Genomic DNA, 15,127 nt, shown 5'->3' on the forward strand with positions numbered 1-15,127 from the left:
ATATTATTGTTAATATTATCCGTAACCCTTTTCACCTACATTGGTTGATGGAATAATTTTAAAATGAAAACCAACGACAATTTCTTAATTAAACACTTTACTTTTTTTGCACCTTTTCACACTCTTGTTACACTGACAATCCAAGTATATATCTGCAAAAATCTTTCACATTTTTTATGCTTGTGTCATATTCATACTGATAGGCTTGTTCTCTGTTAACACAGATTTAATTGTAGTTCTTGCCTCGATAATTGTGCTGTCAGTGGGCTCCAAAGGCCAGGTCTTTGCTACCTCTGCTGTAAGGTAAGAGACTCTGTATATGCAGGAGGTAAATATATTCAACTTAATGTAGATTCCTTGTTTGGTATGGCAGCAATGCCCTACACACAGTCCCTATCTGAATCCCATCTAATACTTTTGAGTTTAAATGCTAAATGTTTATTGTTTAGGTATCCACATTCTTTGAGCTTATTGTGTGTGTGTGCATGCATACTTACATAGTGTGAATGCAATGCCAGTATGTAAGCACTTTTGTGACATTCCAGAGGGATTCGCTTCCTGCAGATTCTGCGTATGCTCCATGTTGACAGGCAGGGAGGAACGTGGCGTCTCCTGGGCTCTGTTGTCTTTATCCATCGGCAGGTACACTTTCACAGCTGCAAATGCACATTACCTGTTAAGTCCACTGCCATCACTGCCACCAGGTTTTCTGATTATTATTAGTATGCTGGAGGCTCCACATGTATTATTTTTTCCCTACTATGCAGTACAAGTCTTTACATGGGAATACAACACACAATTAAAAGAGGGAAAGAAAAAAGCACAATTGTGCATTAGATTGGGTTTTTAATGTTATAGGCACATCTGGTACAGAGGATTATGTCTTCCTCTAGGGTGTCATTCAGCTGAGACACGGGGGTGGCTGCGATTATCCCTGGTGGCCACAGTAGTTGTCTTTAATGTCCATATAAAAGGAAAGTGATGAGCAGGGCATCATGGATTTTACTTTACAGTACCACCTGCTTGGTTTCATTGCCTTTGCCTCAGCTTATGTTCACATTTCTCCCAGCTGAAGATAGTCATCAGTAGCCACTGCACTTAGCTGGAAAGTGTGTGGGTACATGGAGGTATTAGAACATTTTTCGAAACAGATTTCTGACCTGCTGTACTAAGCATTTCAAGCTTAGATTATAGAATAACAGATAATTAGGATGCATAGAAAGTAAGAAACTCTGTCACAATACCAAATAGTGATTTTTTTTTTTTTTTTGTAATCAGTTATGTTCTATTTTCGTATAAATCTTCTCAAGCAATTAATATAACAAAGGCAGTATGTATAAAGTGTGGTATAAGCATAATAATAGATTATTTTTATTAAGCTGAGCACAAAGGCTTGGTTTGCAACTCTTTTAGACTGTGATCCTGTAAGGCAACGCTTCATCTGCTCAGCTCTTGCTGTTATTATTTCATTCTATAAGGATAATGAGCACAGGTTCATGTAGTGAATTATCTTGTTAATATATGACCTAAGCAACCAACAAAATAGTGTGCCATGACCTAAACTAATAGAGTTGAATAATTCTCACCATATCCTGGTCAAGTAGTTCTAGTGCCTCGAGATACAGAGACTTAGTTGAGTAATCCTTGCCAAGGACTTATTATGGATATAATTTGCCCCAGTAACCATCTTTTGCTCTTCTTGATCTTGCAAACGGTATCATATGCCGAAACTGACATCACAATACCTGGTGGGTCTGGGGCTTTGGGGTTCTTTTAGCCCGTCGTTCGTTTACGCTTATAACTTGTCATATGCTGCACAGCCAGCGCCTTTGAAAAATGGAACAGCTAGAGGGAAGAATGTGTAAGTACATCTGTATGACATAAAAACCCCTGATGGTAAAATAATTTCTAATGTTACAAAAATTTTACAGAGCACACATGACCCAAATGCAGACTCAACCAAAGTCAGACAGTTTAATAAATGCATAAAAGTTTTTAAACAAAATTACAGCTAACAGTCCTGCAAAGTCCAGAAAAAAACTGAAATCCAAAAATGCTGGATCAGAATCAGAAATCAAGATGACACAAACATTGTCGGCATGAAGCAGAAAAACACCCAGGGACTATAAGAACAATGGAACAGAACTAAAGAAACCCAGGAGTATGAATCCTGAGGGAAGTAATGACTAATGTAACACAGGTGTGGCAATCAGCGACTGCAACCTGGTGTGAAACAAGAACGAGAAACAGAACTTAACAATGCAAAAGGCAACAGGCTATATGAAATAAAGCAGGTGGTAAAGCTAATGAAGGTGCAGAAGGTAAACCGATTTCAAGATAAAAATGGAAATAAAGTATATTAGAATACATCCATTCCGTTTGTATGCACACTTAATCCAATTCACAGTCAGAACATGGGAATCCAATCTTTTAATTAAAAAACACTAACAGTTGAGTAAAGAAACAATGAACATAAAAAAAAAAATCTACAGACCAAAATATGAACATAACAAACCATGACGGATAAGTTGAAACTGCGCAATTCCTTTTGCGATGTACCTCCTGTACAATTTCTGACGCCGTTGCAGCGTAATCTCCTCAGTAGCGACACCTGTTTAGGAAGCAGACTGCAGCAAGTCCATCGCTTCTCAAGCTCTGGTACTGACGTGCATGATGCCGTGCTGACTTTACAATTCTCTTGCACAGTAATTGAGCATTGACATATTTATTTGTTGATATGAATGAGTCAGTACAGTCTGGTAGTAGGTAGTGTACTGAAGGTACTTACTGGCAAATATGCAGTAGAAGAATGTGCAATGACACTTAGAAATCCTCTGAGGAGAGAACAGAAAAGAAAAAGTATTTTTTTTACATTGGAGATATGCTTTATATTTCCTGGCTTGTTCTTTTTAATAATTTTGTCAACTTATTAAACATACATTTCTTATTTTTTAACCCAGCATTTTAACCTATGAGCACAAGATAGGATTTTTAATTCACATCATGTTTCCTCCACTGTCCGACCCCTGTTTGGCATGCACTCAGAGTAGGGGAGACTGACAGGTCAGCACTGATAGAGTATTTGAGGATTTCATCATCCAATTCCACTCACACACACACTAGCTTGGTCCTTAACATGGTGCCCCCTTCACGGTTTGACACAAATGGAGTCCAAAGGGTGAGGATGAGTGTAAGATTGACTTTGGGAGAGGCCCGGTTAAATGCAATACTGACCCAAGGCATCAGCAGTCAATATGTGTTCCATAGAGGTTCCATCTCCATTACAATGACAAGTTTTGTATTAATGTTTTACTTTTTTTCTATGTCACATTACAACCATTTCTGGGTGTAATCAGATGCTCTTGCCAGGCCCCATACAACTTCAGCAACTACAATGGAAAATACAGTGTGTACTTGTACAGCAACCAATACTGTAGAGGTCATATTGCCATCTTCATCTAAACTTTGCTATATTGTTTCCGTTATATTTTTTTCAATGCTGATTTATTTTTTTTTTTTCTTACTGTTACAAACCCTGAATCTTTTGTTGAGTAATGGAAGCTACAGTCCTGTGGTAATAGCTGCAGTTTTAAAAGTGAATGGAGTTTCGATTAGTCCAATCATTAGCCAGCCTTCTTTTTACGGCAGCATTTGAATACATTCTTAGTAGGTTTCTGCTTGTGGATTGTAAAGACAATTTTGCACCGTTTACTTGCAGATGGGAAGTACACTCTGCTTGAATGAGTTTGCCAGGTCAAAACAGCAGCTACATTTGTCCAAAGTCCCAGATAGCTACTCAAGGAAAATTTACCCATTGCATTAAATAGCTGTTTCCAAGAATTATTTAATCTTAAGCTGCAAGTAGTTGTTACAAGCTTGCTCAGCTATTCACTGCTGAAAGACCACAAGTAGTATTTGTCAAATGTAATGCGAGTATAGGTTTATGTGGAGCCAAACCTAATAAGAATGACAATGAGTGCTTTGGCCCTCTGAGCAGTACAACTCAGTTTAAATCACATAGTAGGTGAATGCACTTAAAAAGCGTTTTCAAAACTGTAAAGCAGTCGTCCAATAACAGTCAGACAGAATAAGAGTCAGGCCCAATTTGTCAGGATGGGTGGAGGTGAAGGTAGGACACGGATGCGGACTTCAAAAGAAAACTGGGTTTATTTCACAAACGAAAACAAAGTGCAAACCAAAGGCGCGGCTGAGCCGGATTAAAAAAAAACAACTGTGACAAAATAAACAAAGAACTTGGCATGGCATAGAATGAATAAATACTTAGCTTGAAGAACGACGAATATCATGGGACGCACAGGTAGGTATGGCAAACAACGAAAAGATCCGACCACAAGACAGGGGAGACAGGAAACTAAATAGAGGGCTGGGAGTTATTGGAGACAAGGTGCAGCTGGTGAAAATGACAGACAGGTGAGGGGAATTAACTGGTAAGTGAAGTGAGGGGAAAAACAATGGCAAAACCTAACACATGAACTCAAAAACCAAGACCTAAAACATGATAACTAAAAACAAGTCCCGTGGTGTGACACAATTGGTAATAACAGTAATAAGATAGGTTATTGTTATTTTGAATACAGCGCGTATGGAGAAAGTGGTTATCTGGGTTTCAGAGTAATTGGGGCACAAGCACCAAGGCTCCATGGGTAACCATTATTTTTCTTTCATTTCTTCATCATTTTCTTGTTTTTTTGTGCCATTAAAGTGAGTGGCAGTGAGCAGTTTTCCACTCAGGAAGCAAAGCAATTGTGGCCTTTAGAGATCTCTGGTGTTGTTCCTGGGATCTATTCGAGCCACTCCCCCAGTTTCTGGGTTATGTCTCAGAGTGCTCTGATTACCACTGACACAACTGTTGCTTTTACTCCTTCACTCCACATATCTTATCAACTTCCTCTTGCAGCCCATGCTATTTTTCAGGCTTCGTGTGCTCACCATTTATACACTACTGCCTTCTTCTGTAGCTAGTTGACCATCACAATGTCCATTTAGTAAGCCATAACCACTTTATCCGTCTGAATCTAGGAGTCCCACAGGATCTAAGCTCTTTCGTTCTCCATTTTCCCTCACCTTTGGTGGGCATCTCCCACTTTGACCTTTGGAGGGCATCTCCTACTTTGACCTTTGGACATCTACCCCATACTCAGCACAGATGTTCCTGTAAATTACCACTTGGTTAACTTGTGTTTACATTTATATCTATGCAGCTAGCAGATTATTTTATCCAAAGTGACTTAAAAGGAAAAGGGAGAATTAACTATTAATTGAATATATTTTAAAGAACAATTTACAATAAACAATTAGGTAGCTAGAGGGAGAGTGTGTTTAGGTTAAGGCCGGCGCACACCTTTACGATTCGTGTACGATTTTGTCGGCCCGATGACTTCGCATGGGAATCGTAAAGGTGTGCGGTAGCAGCCAACAAAAGATTTTGTCGTTTCATCGGATCAAATCAAACATGTTTGATATTTCTGTACGGATTTCCCTTGTGCCGAATACAATCGTATGTGTGTGCGGTCTCTGTTCCGATGTCATCGCGCAGGATTATTTAAACTGCCAATGGGAATAGCGCACTTAGTCACGTTGGACGACTACGACACAAACACAACTTTCTCTTCTCCCTGTTCTCAATTGCACGATTACGGCGTAATCGACACAGTAGAATTATGATAAATAATGCAAGCCGGGGAAAATCGATCGCCATTTTCAGTTTGAAAGTCACGTGATTTGTGGCTTCCTATTTCAGTCATGTGATAACATTCGGTCAAAAAAATCGTAGGTTCGCAAGTGTGTGCGGTGGACGTGCGAGCGTGTCAAATACGGTCCGAATTGTTATGCCGATCACCCGACAAACGATGCAACGATGACATCGTAAAGGTGTGCGCCGGCCTTTAGTTAGTTGCAGTACAAGAGAAAAAAAAAGGTATGTGTGTGAGGGGTTCTTCTGTTCTGGTAGAACTTGGTATGTCATTCCTCCATCTGGGGACCATGGATGAGAATAGTGCCTCGCTCGTAGGGGTGGCAGTGTCTGACGATGTTCCTTGGAGGAACATAGAAGCCGATGGGTAACACAGCTCTGTATGAGAGCGTTAAGGTACGAGGAAGCAGACCCTGAAGTCAAAATTTGAATTTGATACGAGCAGCTACAGTATACATCCTTTTCCTGGATGTTTGTTGTCTTGTCCTGAATAGTAGCTCTGACACTCACCAGTTGATTAGTGTACACTCTCAAGGTGCTGGACTTGAAATTCTCCATGTATTGGAGTTTTCTTGCCTTGATATTAGTTTATCTGGTCATTTGGCTAAGTTATAATACCAGTGGGGCATATGTGTAGATGGCTCAGACTTTATTCTTTCCATTCAGCTGACTCTTCATTACATGTCTTACTCTTTCTTGGAAAGGCTTTGTTAAGAGAGGCTACAATAAAGTTTATTCAGCTCAATAGTCTTTAAAAGGTCATTAGTTCTCTTAAATGTGTGTTGAAATCTAATTCGATTCAATTAGTATGATTAAAAGCAAAATTATTCTACCCTAACAATGTGAATTTGTCTTAATTTTCTATTGTCGAAACCTGTTAATATGTTAAAATAGCAATTTTTCAATGTCGTAGTCAGATTGACAATATGAATTTAAATTTAAATATACATTGTCAAACACAATTCAGAACAAGACCTCCCCTCCCCACTTTGGCTTTCAGTTTTTAAAGCAAATCCGGAAAACTGTAAACAGTCATTCCTTATGCTGTGTGATGCACTTATTTCTAAAGCCCTCAATGGTAAAGCTCTATGCTTCCTTAAAGACTGTTTCATTCATTATCATCCCACCAGACGTATTTGCTCTTGGAATGCAGGTTACTTATAGTTGCCAGAATAGATACCTGCAAAAGTGGTGGAGAATGACAGAGACAGCTATGGCACCTCCTGATCGATGTACAAATTTGTAAGAAACTGCGGAGGACAAAAGAAGGTGCAACAGTAACATCAAGAACAAGGAACACAAGAAAAATATGAATATGACTGCTTAGAATGAAGATACTTGGTTGCTTGTGTGCAGATTAACTAATGAAGTCCATGCAGTCTCAAAAATTTCATGGTGACATTTATATCACATAGACACAAACCAGACTACTTCTTATCCACATAAACACCCATTGACTGTATACACCTACATAATGCACTTTGACTGTTATGACAAATTCACTTATTACTAAGGATTGGTTGTTTTCCTGGCAATTAGAACACTTTACCCTTGTTTTGAAAATTATCCATCTCCTTTGATTGGTAACTCACACTGCTCCCAGACACAACCCTGCCGACTGCTACAATAGAAAGGTATCTTACTATCCCGCTGTCTGGATTTTCTGATATACAGGTACTCTGGTTTATTAAGTTTGACTTGGCTATGGGAACCAGTGGCACACTGAGAGTTGCAGACTGGTAAAATATATCTGTGGATCTGAGCCTCTTTTTATATGTGGGTTGGAGCCTCTGCCAATTTAAAAAATACTTCAAATGGGAAGCATGCAGTTTTAAAACTTATTTTGGGTTAGTTACTGATATTTATAGGCACCAGCTCCATTTGGCAGTCATGTAAACATGGCACCCAGAGGGATGCACTAATTCTTATTGAATGTGCTGCACTTGGGGCTGCAACAGCAAGCACAGCTTTCCTCAAACAGAGACTGGAAGTGACAGTGGCACCAACCAACAAATATAAAGAAATATGATGGATCTATTTAGCCAGTCCAGATGACCGCTTGCAGTTTCAGTCCTGCTGAATCAAAAATAATCAGAAGAGAGGGTCTCACAGGGGATTCACCAGAGACTGAGGTAATTTAGTTTAGCTTCAAAAAGAAAAAACAACAGTCTTGCTTTGGAGCCATCTCTGAGACTAACATCTGCCAATTTGTTCCACTGCCAGCCTTCCAATGTACAGATCTGGCTTATTTGCTATTTGAAACACACTTATAAAGGATCATTTTAGATGCACGTTCATGGACAGCTTGATGAGAGTTGTAATCTGTAACTTTGGAAAGTTGAGATTATATGTTCCCATGGTTTACAAACACAAAATGTTAGCGTTTTACTTTAGTTTACTACTAGAGGTAGTAACGATGCCCTCCAGAAATAGTAAAAGATCCACAAAGATCTGACCTGGGATCTGAGCATCTTGCCCAGTAGTTGATCCATGTACTGTTCATCAGAATCTCGTTAAAAATGGTCTCAATGAAAAGGTTGCTGGCAAGAAGCCATTCTTAAGGAGCAGAAACAAGGCGTAAAGGCCAAGGAATACAAAATGACTCAAGAATTGGACTGAAAATCAGAAACCTCCCCAGAGCCCAGCTTTAGATTTTAATGTAGTTTCCAGCTGGCTACAGTTACTCATGGTCGCACCAGTCGCACAAGTATTCACACAGCCACACTTAAAAATAAAGATTCTTCCCCAGTAGTCCTTTGCAACCCCAGGACTCCTCTGAGGCTCGAGAGTCCTCAGCGTGCACACAACATAGCCCCAGCCTAGCTGGATTGGCTGTCCTCTGCCACCCAAGAGTCCAACACAAAGCCCCCAAATGCTGAGGGAGAAGGCATCCCCTACGCCCACTCACCACTCACTGTTGGGGAAGAGCTGAGCCACTGCTGTCTCTAAAAGTAGGGGTCCTCTGTATGCTCTCGCTCCTCAAGGTTTCCTCTACCCTCAGCAAGATAGGGCGCTAAGCGGTTTCAGTGGAACACCACCACTCTGCACCCAGTTCTCAACCTCGGTGAGCTGCTTGAGCACAGTGCTGGACCCAACCCAGTGACTCATTAGTTTGGAAGAGAATCCTTTCTTCTTCATTGAGCAGTGCACACCTGCGCCCCAGAGGCAAAGTCTCCCTCCCTGCTCCGAATCTCGGGGCACCCCTGCTGCTGTCAGAGCCTGCTGTGCAAGCTTGTGCACATCTCGCAGCCGTTCCACCAGGCTGTAGTAATAGTCCAAGGCAGTCTCCCCACTCACTTCCGGTTCTGGAGGGGGGCCAAGTCCACCGATGTGTGGAGCTCATGGCAAAACGTCAGAGCCGAGGGGATGCACTGAGTTTACTCCTGGACAGCCGTTCGGTATGCCCACAGAATCAGGGGCAGGTGTCGGTCCCAGTCTCGTTGCCTTCGCTAGCTGGTGGTTAAGCTTTTGTTAAAACCTTCAGCAAGTCTGTCACTTTGTAAATTGAGCGGTGTGATGTGGACCTTCTTCACCCCCAACTTCTAGCACACCTCCTGGAAGGCCTTGCCCTCAAAGCTCTGCCCCTGGTCACTGTGCAGTTCCTCAGGCACACCAAACGGCTGAGCAGCTCACCCACCAGTTTGTCTGCAGTGATGGTGGCACTTTGGTCAGGCACCACTGTCAGCAGTGTAGGCGCCCAGCCGCTCACGAGTTCCTCTGCGGCACTTGGCCAGTCTAATAAACCTTTTGGTGTATTTTCAGCGGGAACACTTGAAAAAAATGTTATGCACATTTTAGTCTACTTTCAATCAAGATCTAAAATGCCATTATCATTATAATCAATTTTAAGAAAAGAGTGACGCAGCTGAAACAGAATGGCAGGTTGTATCATTAATGCAGCTGTCCATTCACCTAAGGTTCATGAATGACACAACACAGAACAAACAGCAGGGTTATTAAAAAAGGATTTTAATCCTCATATTTACATGAATATTTACATCCACGTGTCATTATGTTAACAAACACATCCACATTACATGTCAAGCAGTTATCTGCTTATTGCTTATATAACTGACAGAGTTAAACATTCAAGTACAAGTTTAGATAGATTCACATTATACTGTATTAAAATGTTCTGTAAAACGGTCTGTTTTCAGGAGCTGATCACCACCCTGTACATTGGCTTTCTGAGCCTGATCTTCTCATCGTACTTCGTCTACCTGGCAGAAAAAGATGCCAGCGGCTCCACTGAGTTCAGAAACTATGCTGATGCTTTGTGGTGGGGCGTGGTAAGACTACGTATTTGCTTGTGCCTGTCTTCATACATGTGTGTTACTTTAGCCTTACTAAACTTCTGTTTCGTGTCGTTGTTGAGTTTGTCTGTCATCAAGTCTCTTTAGATGCTCTTTCATCTTTGTTTTGTGTTATTATGATTTAAATCATGTTAAGGGTAGGACATTGAGTAAACCAAATTTACTCAGATACCTGTACGATTCTTATATTTTCCAAGTTACTGCTCATTTGTATGAGTGTTGTGATGCCCCGGCATTACATTTACTATCAGTTCTAAATTGTGCAGCAAGTGCTATTCATAGGAGATCATCACCTACAGAAGGGCTGCATTGTTTTATGATCCATTCATAGTCCTTAAAGTTTAAAATAAAATCCTGATTCAATTTTACATCTTAAAGCATTTTCATTAACATCTAGAGAGATGATCTGTGCCATAGTTTTGTTACATAAACGTCAATGTATAATTTAGGTAGACATTAACCTCGGAATGAATGAAATAGTGGATTTTCCAACCAACAGTACCAGTTAAGTAGTCTAGTTTACTCCTGTATTGGCTACTCATGTAATTCCCAAAGCAGTGTGAGCAAACAAAATGCAGGGACGCAACATCTGCTGGCAGCATGTTATATCAGAAAGAACCCCCCCCCCCGGCAGAGAGGCATGAGAGACTTTTTGTATTTTCCTCTCAGAATCAGAATCTTCCTTTGATGTCAGACTAAAAGATCTGTGCGTGTCTAATATTAATTACAAAATATTTCTCCCTTTGCATTTCCATCTGTCCAGCATCTGCCCATTAATCCAATGCCTAAAACAGCCCTGGTGAAAGGAATGATATCCCTCTTATGTTTGTATCAAGCTCTGCCCAGAGGACTGTGAGCTCAGCTCAGCATAAAAGAAAACACCATTTTTTGTGACAGGATGTCTTGTTTGTTTCATCCGTGCAAGACGCTGTTTACCCCTGCTTCCAGTGTTTGTGCTGCAAAAAGCTAACCACCTGTTGGCTGTACTTTCAATGAGGGCAACTTCAATAACACAACACACTTTAACTTGTTTCAGTGACTTACTGCAGTCCTGTAATTCATTTCAGATAATCTGTTGTTTGAAATAACTGGTGGCCTAAACTGAACCTGATATTCGACGATGAACATTTTGTAAATATTGTGTTTTTGCAGAAAAAAACCTTTTTTTTTTTTTTGGCTGCATTTCGGTAAGTGAGATATGCTCTGTTTTATATCCCCTACTATTGTTACAGTTGGAGTTGAATGAAAAACCTTGGGTAGATCCAGTGGGCAGCTAATACACACAGAAAATAATTTAGAGAGGAGAAAATAAGATGGACCTCAGCCCCTTGGAAACTTCAGGGACTCGGATATTAAAAAAGAATGTCCACACGTGGCCAACAGTCAACAGCTTTTCTCGTAGAAAAAAGTTGCATTGTCTTTTCTTTTCAGTCCAATTTTTACTCTATTTTGATCTCGTCTTACACAGATTTTGTTTTTGGCACTCCCAGTGCATGAAGATGTAACTGAAAGCCAAGGAAGTGTAGTTGGAGTTTTATCACCAACAACAAGAGCTGTCTTTAACTATTTTTGTCAAGTCCAAATCAGGTTACAATCTTTTTAATTATAAAATTGTGAACTCACCTAAAAAGCAAAATAACTGTTAACCGCTGTAAATCACTTGTCTGTAAACACCTTTCTGATGAAGTGTAACACTATTTGGTTGATAATTAGTTTTTAATAATCACATGACTTTACAGAATGAAGCACCAGCCCAAGGAACCAATGATATACCACTGAGTTTGGAATCCCCTCTTGATTTAATCAAGTGGAGCAATGACATGTACATAACGAAAAAAACCTGCTCATCATGTTTGCATTGTCATGATGAGCATGATGGCAATTTTCTGGGTAGAATTTATCTAGATACTTAACACTAAACATAGTATTTGTCCACATATGAGTCCCACTATACACAGTTTATTGTATTACTGAATGTGGTTTGCCAAATAAAGCTTCTTGCATTTATTCTGTGTTTTCTGTCTCTAAGGTGACAGTGACTACAATTGGTTATGGAGACAAAGTGCCACAAACCTGGATTGGAAAGACTATTGCTTCCTGTTTCTCAGTGTTTGCCATCTCTTTCTTTGCCTTGCCTGCTGTAAGTGGAAGTAGAACTTTCTGACTGAGGGTCTTTAAGGTTGACTTATTTGTGGTCGTTGAGCAGTGTTTTGCCAAATTCTAACTTACTAGTTACATGCAAATGTTACCGGTTGAAGAAAAACAAATGATTAATATAATTTTGTTTTCCAAAGCTGCCCTTTAAAACGCTGGTTTCATCTATTAAGAGGGGTACCTAAACTTGTCTCTAGTCTATCTCTTAGACTGTATCCAGTAAAAATAGAATTATGTATTTGGATATAACCAAGAGGCAAAAGCACTTTTATGAGCTAAAACTCGTGCGTGGTTTGCAAGGTGCATGTGCAATTCACAAAAAAAACTGTGATATTAGTGAGGATGCTACTTGCCTGGTAAATAGCACAAACTTTTCCATGACATTTTGTACATTGTACTTAAGTGGATATTTGCATACAAAGTGCATTGTAACTGGAAATCTTTTTAACATTTAAAAACTGATTTATTTATATTTTCAAGGCTCTGTTTCACCAAAGAATTAAGTGAAAAGAAAGAAGAAAAAGTATAACAAACTAAACAAACACAGCATAGCTGTCTGTCAAAGATGTATTACGTACTCCACCAATGGATGACAATGAGAAAACAGCTATAACTCAGAACACTATATGTTTACAGGCATTGTCTCCATTGCAGTCACTCAAGTCAATCAAACCAGTTGTCCCTCAAAATCACACCTGCACACTGGAGGTATTACACTTATGACAACATAAGAAAAAAATTATTTAATTTTTAGTATTTCTCAAGAGAAGCAGACATGTTTTCAATGTGAGTATACTGAGACCAGTGATGCCGTGGGTCCAGAACCTCGTGTTCCTTCGTAGGATTACACGAAGGATTTAGATCTGCAAAATGCTTCCCCCTCAGTTTGCAGCAGAGCAGTTAGTGCAAGAGCACCAGCAGTTTTTAAGGCAGGTTGCCGATAAACTACAAACAAATATATTGAAAATAAATGTCAATCTATCTATTAATTTCTGTTTTACCAAAGTAATAAACTGAAAAGTTTCAGTGCTACATAGCACATCTGTCCTTAGTTTTCTGTCTTGGATGTGTGTGGTTAAAAAAAAAAACGAGTAGAGTAAATGAGGAAAAACTCTGCTGTGCTGTTATTCACAGGGAATCTTAGGCTCAGGCTTCGCCCTGAAGGTGCAGCAGAAGCAAAGACAGAAACACTTCAACAGACAGATCCCCGCAGCTGCCTGTCTCATACAGGTATTTGAAAAACAAACAGAACTTCAATAAAGTCAGGGGGTTGAACTGTCTTGGAGCCACATGCTTATTATTGGGACCAGCCTTTCATGTAACCCTTTTTTTCTTTCTTGTAAGGCATGAAATATGTCCTGTCCAACCAATATATTTCTATTTCCATGCCCCCTCCAGACAGCATGGAGATGTGTTGCAGTGGAGAACTTTGATTCAGCAACCTTCAAGATGTTTTTGAGAAAGAGATCTCACATCCCTACCTCCTCTTTGTCCAGCCCCAAGACCAAAAAAGCGGTTGGTAATCATTTTATAGATTTCCCTTCACTGCTTCTTATATAAACCATTAGGTGCACGAAGATAAAAGTAAAAGAGTCTGAACGAATGTTGTAGTCATGCAATACTGTAAATCCTAAATCCATGACAGTTCAATTATGAAGTTTCAATCTTTTTTTCTTGGAAATGTTTTGAAAGGTTATTGATGGCACTTTTTGGTCTTTTTGCTGTTCTGTGTCATTATACTGCTTTATACTGAGAGATGTTTTTAATACTTTTCTGCTCTAACTCATGTAAGTTCAGTAGCTTATTCAATTTAGCAGAAACTATTCTAACTCATGAGGCTTCAGCTGTTTAAACTGGTATGTACATTTCTATGTAATGAACTAGCATATGTGTAGTGGTCATTTTCATAGCACTTGAAACTTAGAGCTGCAGTTCCTACATGCCTGTGGACCTTATGCTAAATTAAGCGAAGCTTAAAATCGCACAATCAATTTAAGCCACCAGGATGCGATTTATTAAATACTGAAGCCAAGTGATATTTTTTTAACTGTGTCACATATTACTGCTGTTGTAATTTAGATTAGAGATGCAACATTTAACCATTATTCTTGTGCTCAAATAGATGCCTATTTTAATGTGAGATATGTGAATAATGAAATTTAGTTAGATTATTAGATATTTTTCTTATTTGTATATGAGACCGTGCCATCAGTAGTGTAAACATTTTAAAATGTTGTTCAAGTGTCAACTTGAAAAAAAGTGGTGCCTCAATTTGAAGCCGTCAGTCACAAATCAATGCAAGATATAAATACAGAACAATATGAAATTTTAGTCATTTTAGTAGCCTGACACCTAAATAATACTTTTCTTACTATTAGTCATCATTCCTAAATGCTTATTCACTCATCAATTCTGAAAATAGGGAATTGCATGAATGACAGGTCCTATGCTACAAGTGTATCTTTTGACAGTGAGCTTCTTTAATGCTGCTGCAGAGTGTTTTGCCCACATTCGTGAAAGCTGCCAAACATAAGCACAGCTTGTGCTTCTTTGAAAATCTCAGTCATTTTCAAATGCTGTCACTGTGGAGACTGTTTAGTTATGAGGGTCAAAAATGGAGGTTTAGCAAGGATAGGAGGAGAAAAACAGTCTTTTTTTTGCCACAGGGTTAACTGTGTCGTTCTGTCCTGTCACTCAAATGTCACACAAACACTGCCTCTTTAAGCTGATATGTTTGTGTTGCTTGTACAGGTGAGAATAAGGAGGAAATTGAAGAGCACTGACAAGGACAACGGTCCAACTTCTCCCACGATTCCCCGCATCACCTGTGACTCTGCATTTGACAGTGGGAGGGAGATGAGCTCAGATGTTTACAGCACTGTTGGCACAGGTACTACAACACGACAAACCCTTCAGTATGCTTATCTCGAGCAGTATATTGGGACAC

The 15,127-nt window shown here is 39.6% G+C and overlaps 1 protein-coding gene across 4 annotated transcripts in view; it reads left to right on the plus strand.

Moving 5' to 3' along the window:
• The window catches only part of kcnq1.1 (potassium voltage-gated channel, KQT-like subfamily, member 1.1), a 51,645-nt gene that overhangs the window by 19,663 nt on the left and 16,855 nt on the right, over positions 1–15,127 (plus strand). For all 4 annotated transcript variants that reach the window (XM_075466539.1, XM_075466517.1, XM_075466525.1 and 1 more), the window contains exons 4-10: positions 225–303; positions 546–642; positions 9,871–10,002; positions 12,056–12,166; positions 13,315–13,410; positions 13,579–13,695; positions 14,932–15,070. In XM_075466539.1, coding sequence (XP_075322654.1) covers positions 225–303; positions 546–642; positions 9,871–10,002; positions 12,056–12,166; positions 13,315–13,410; positions 13,579–13,695; positions 14,932–15,070 — 771 coding nt within the window. The remainder of the gene's footprint in view (positions 1–224; positions 304–545; positions 643–9,870; positions 10,003–12,055; positions 12,167–13,314; positions 13,411–13,578; positions 13,696–14,931; positions 15,071–15,127) is intronic.

Source organism: Odontesthes bonariensis, chromosome 1 (genome assembly GCF_027942865.1).
Source record: "Odontesthes bonariensis isolate fOdoBon6 chromosome 1, fOdoBon6.hap1, whole genome shotgun sequence".
Lineage (NCBI taxonomy): Eukaryota > Metazoa > Chordata > Actinopteri > Atheriniformes > Atherinopsidae > Odontesthes > Odontesthes bonariensis.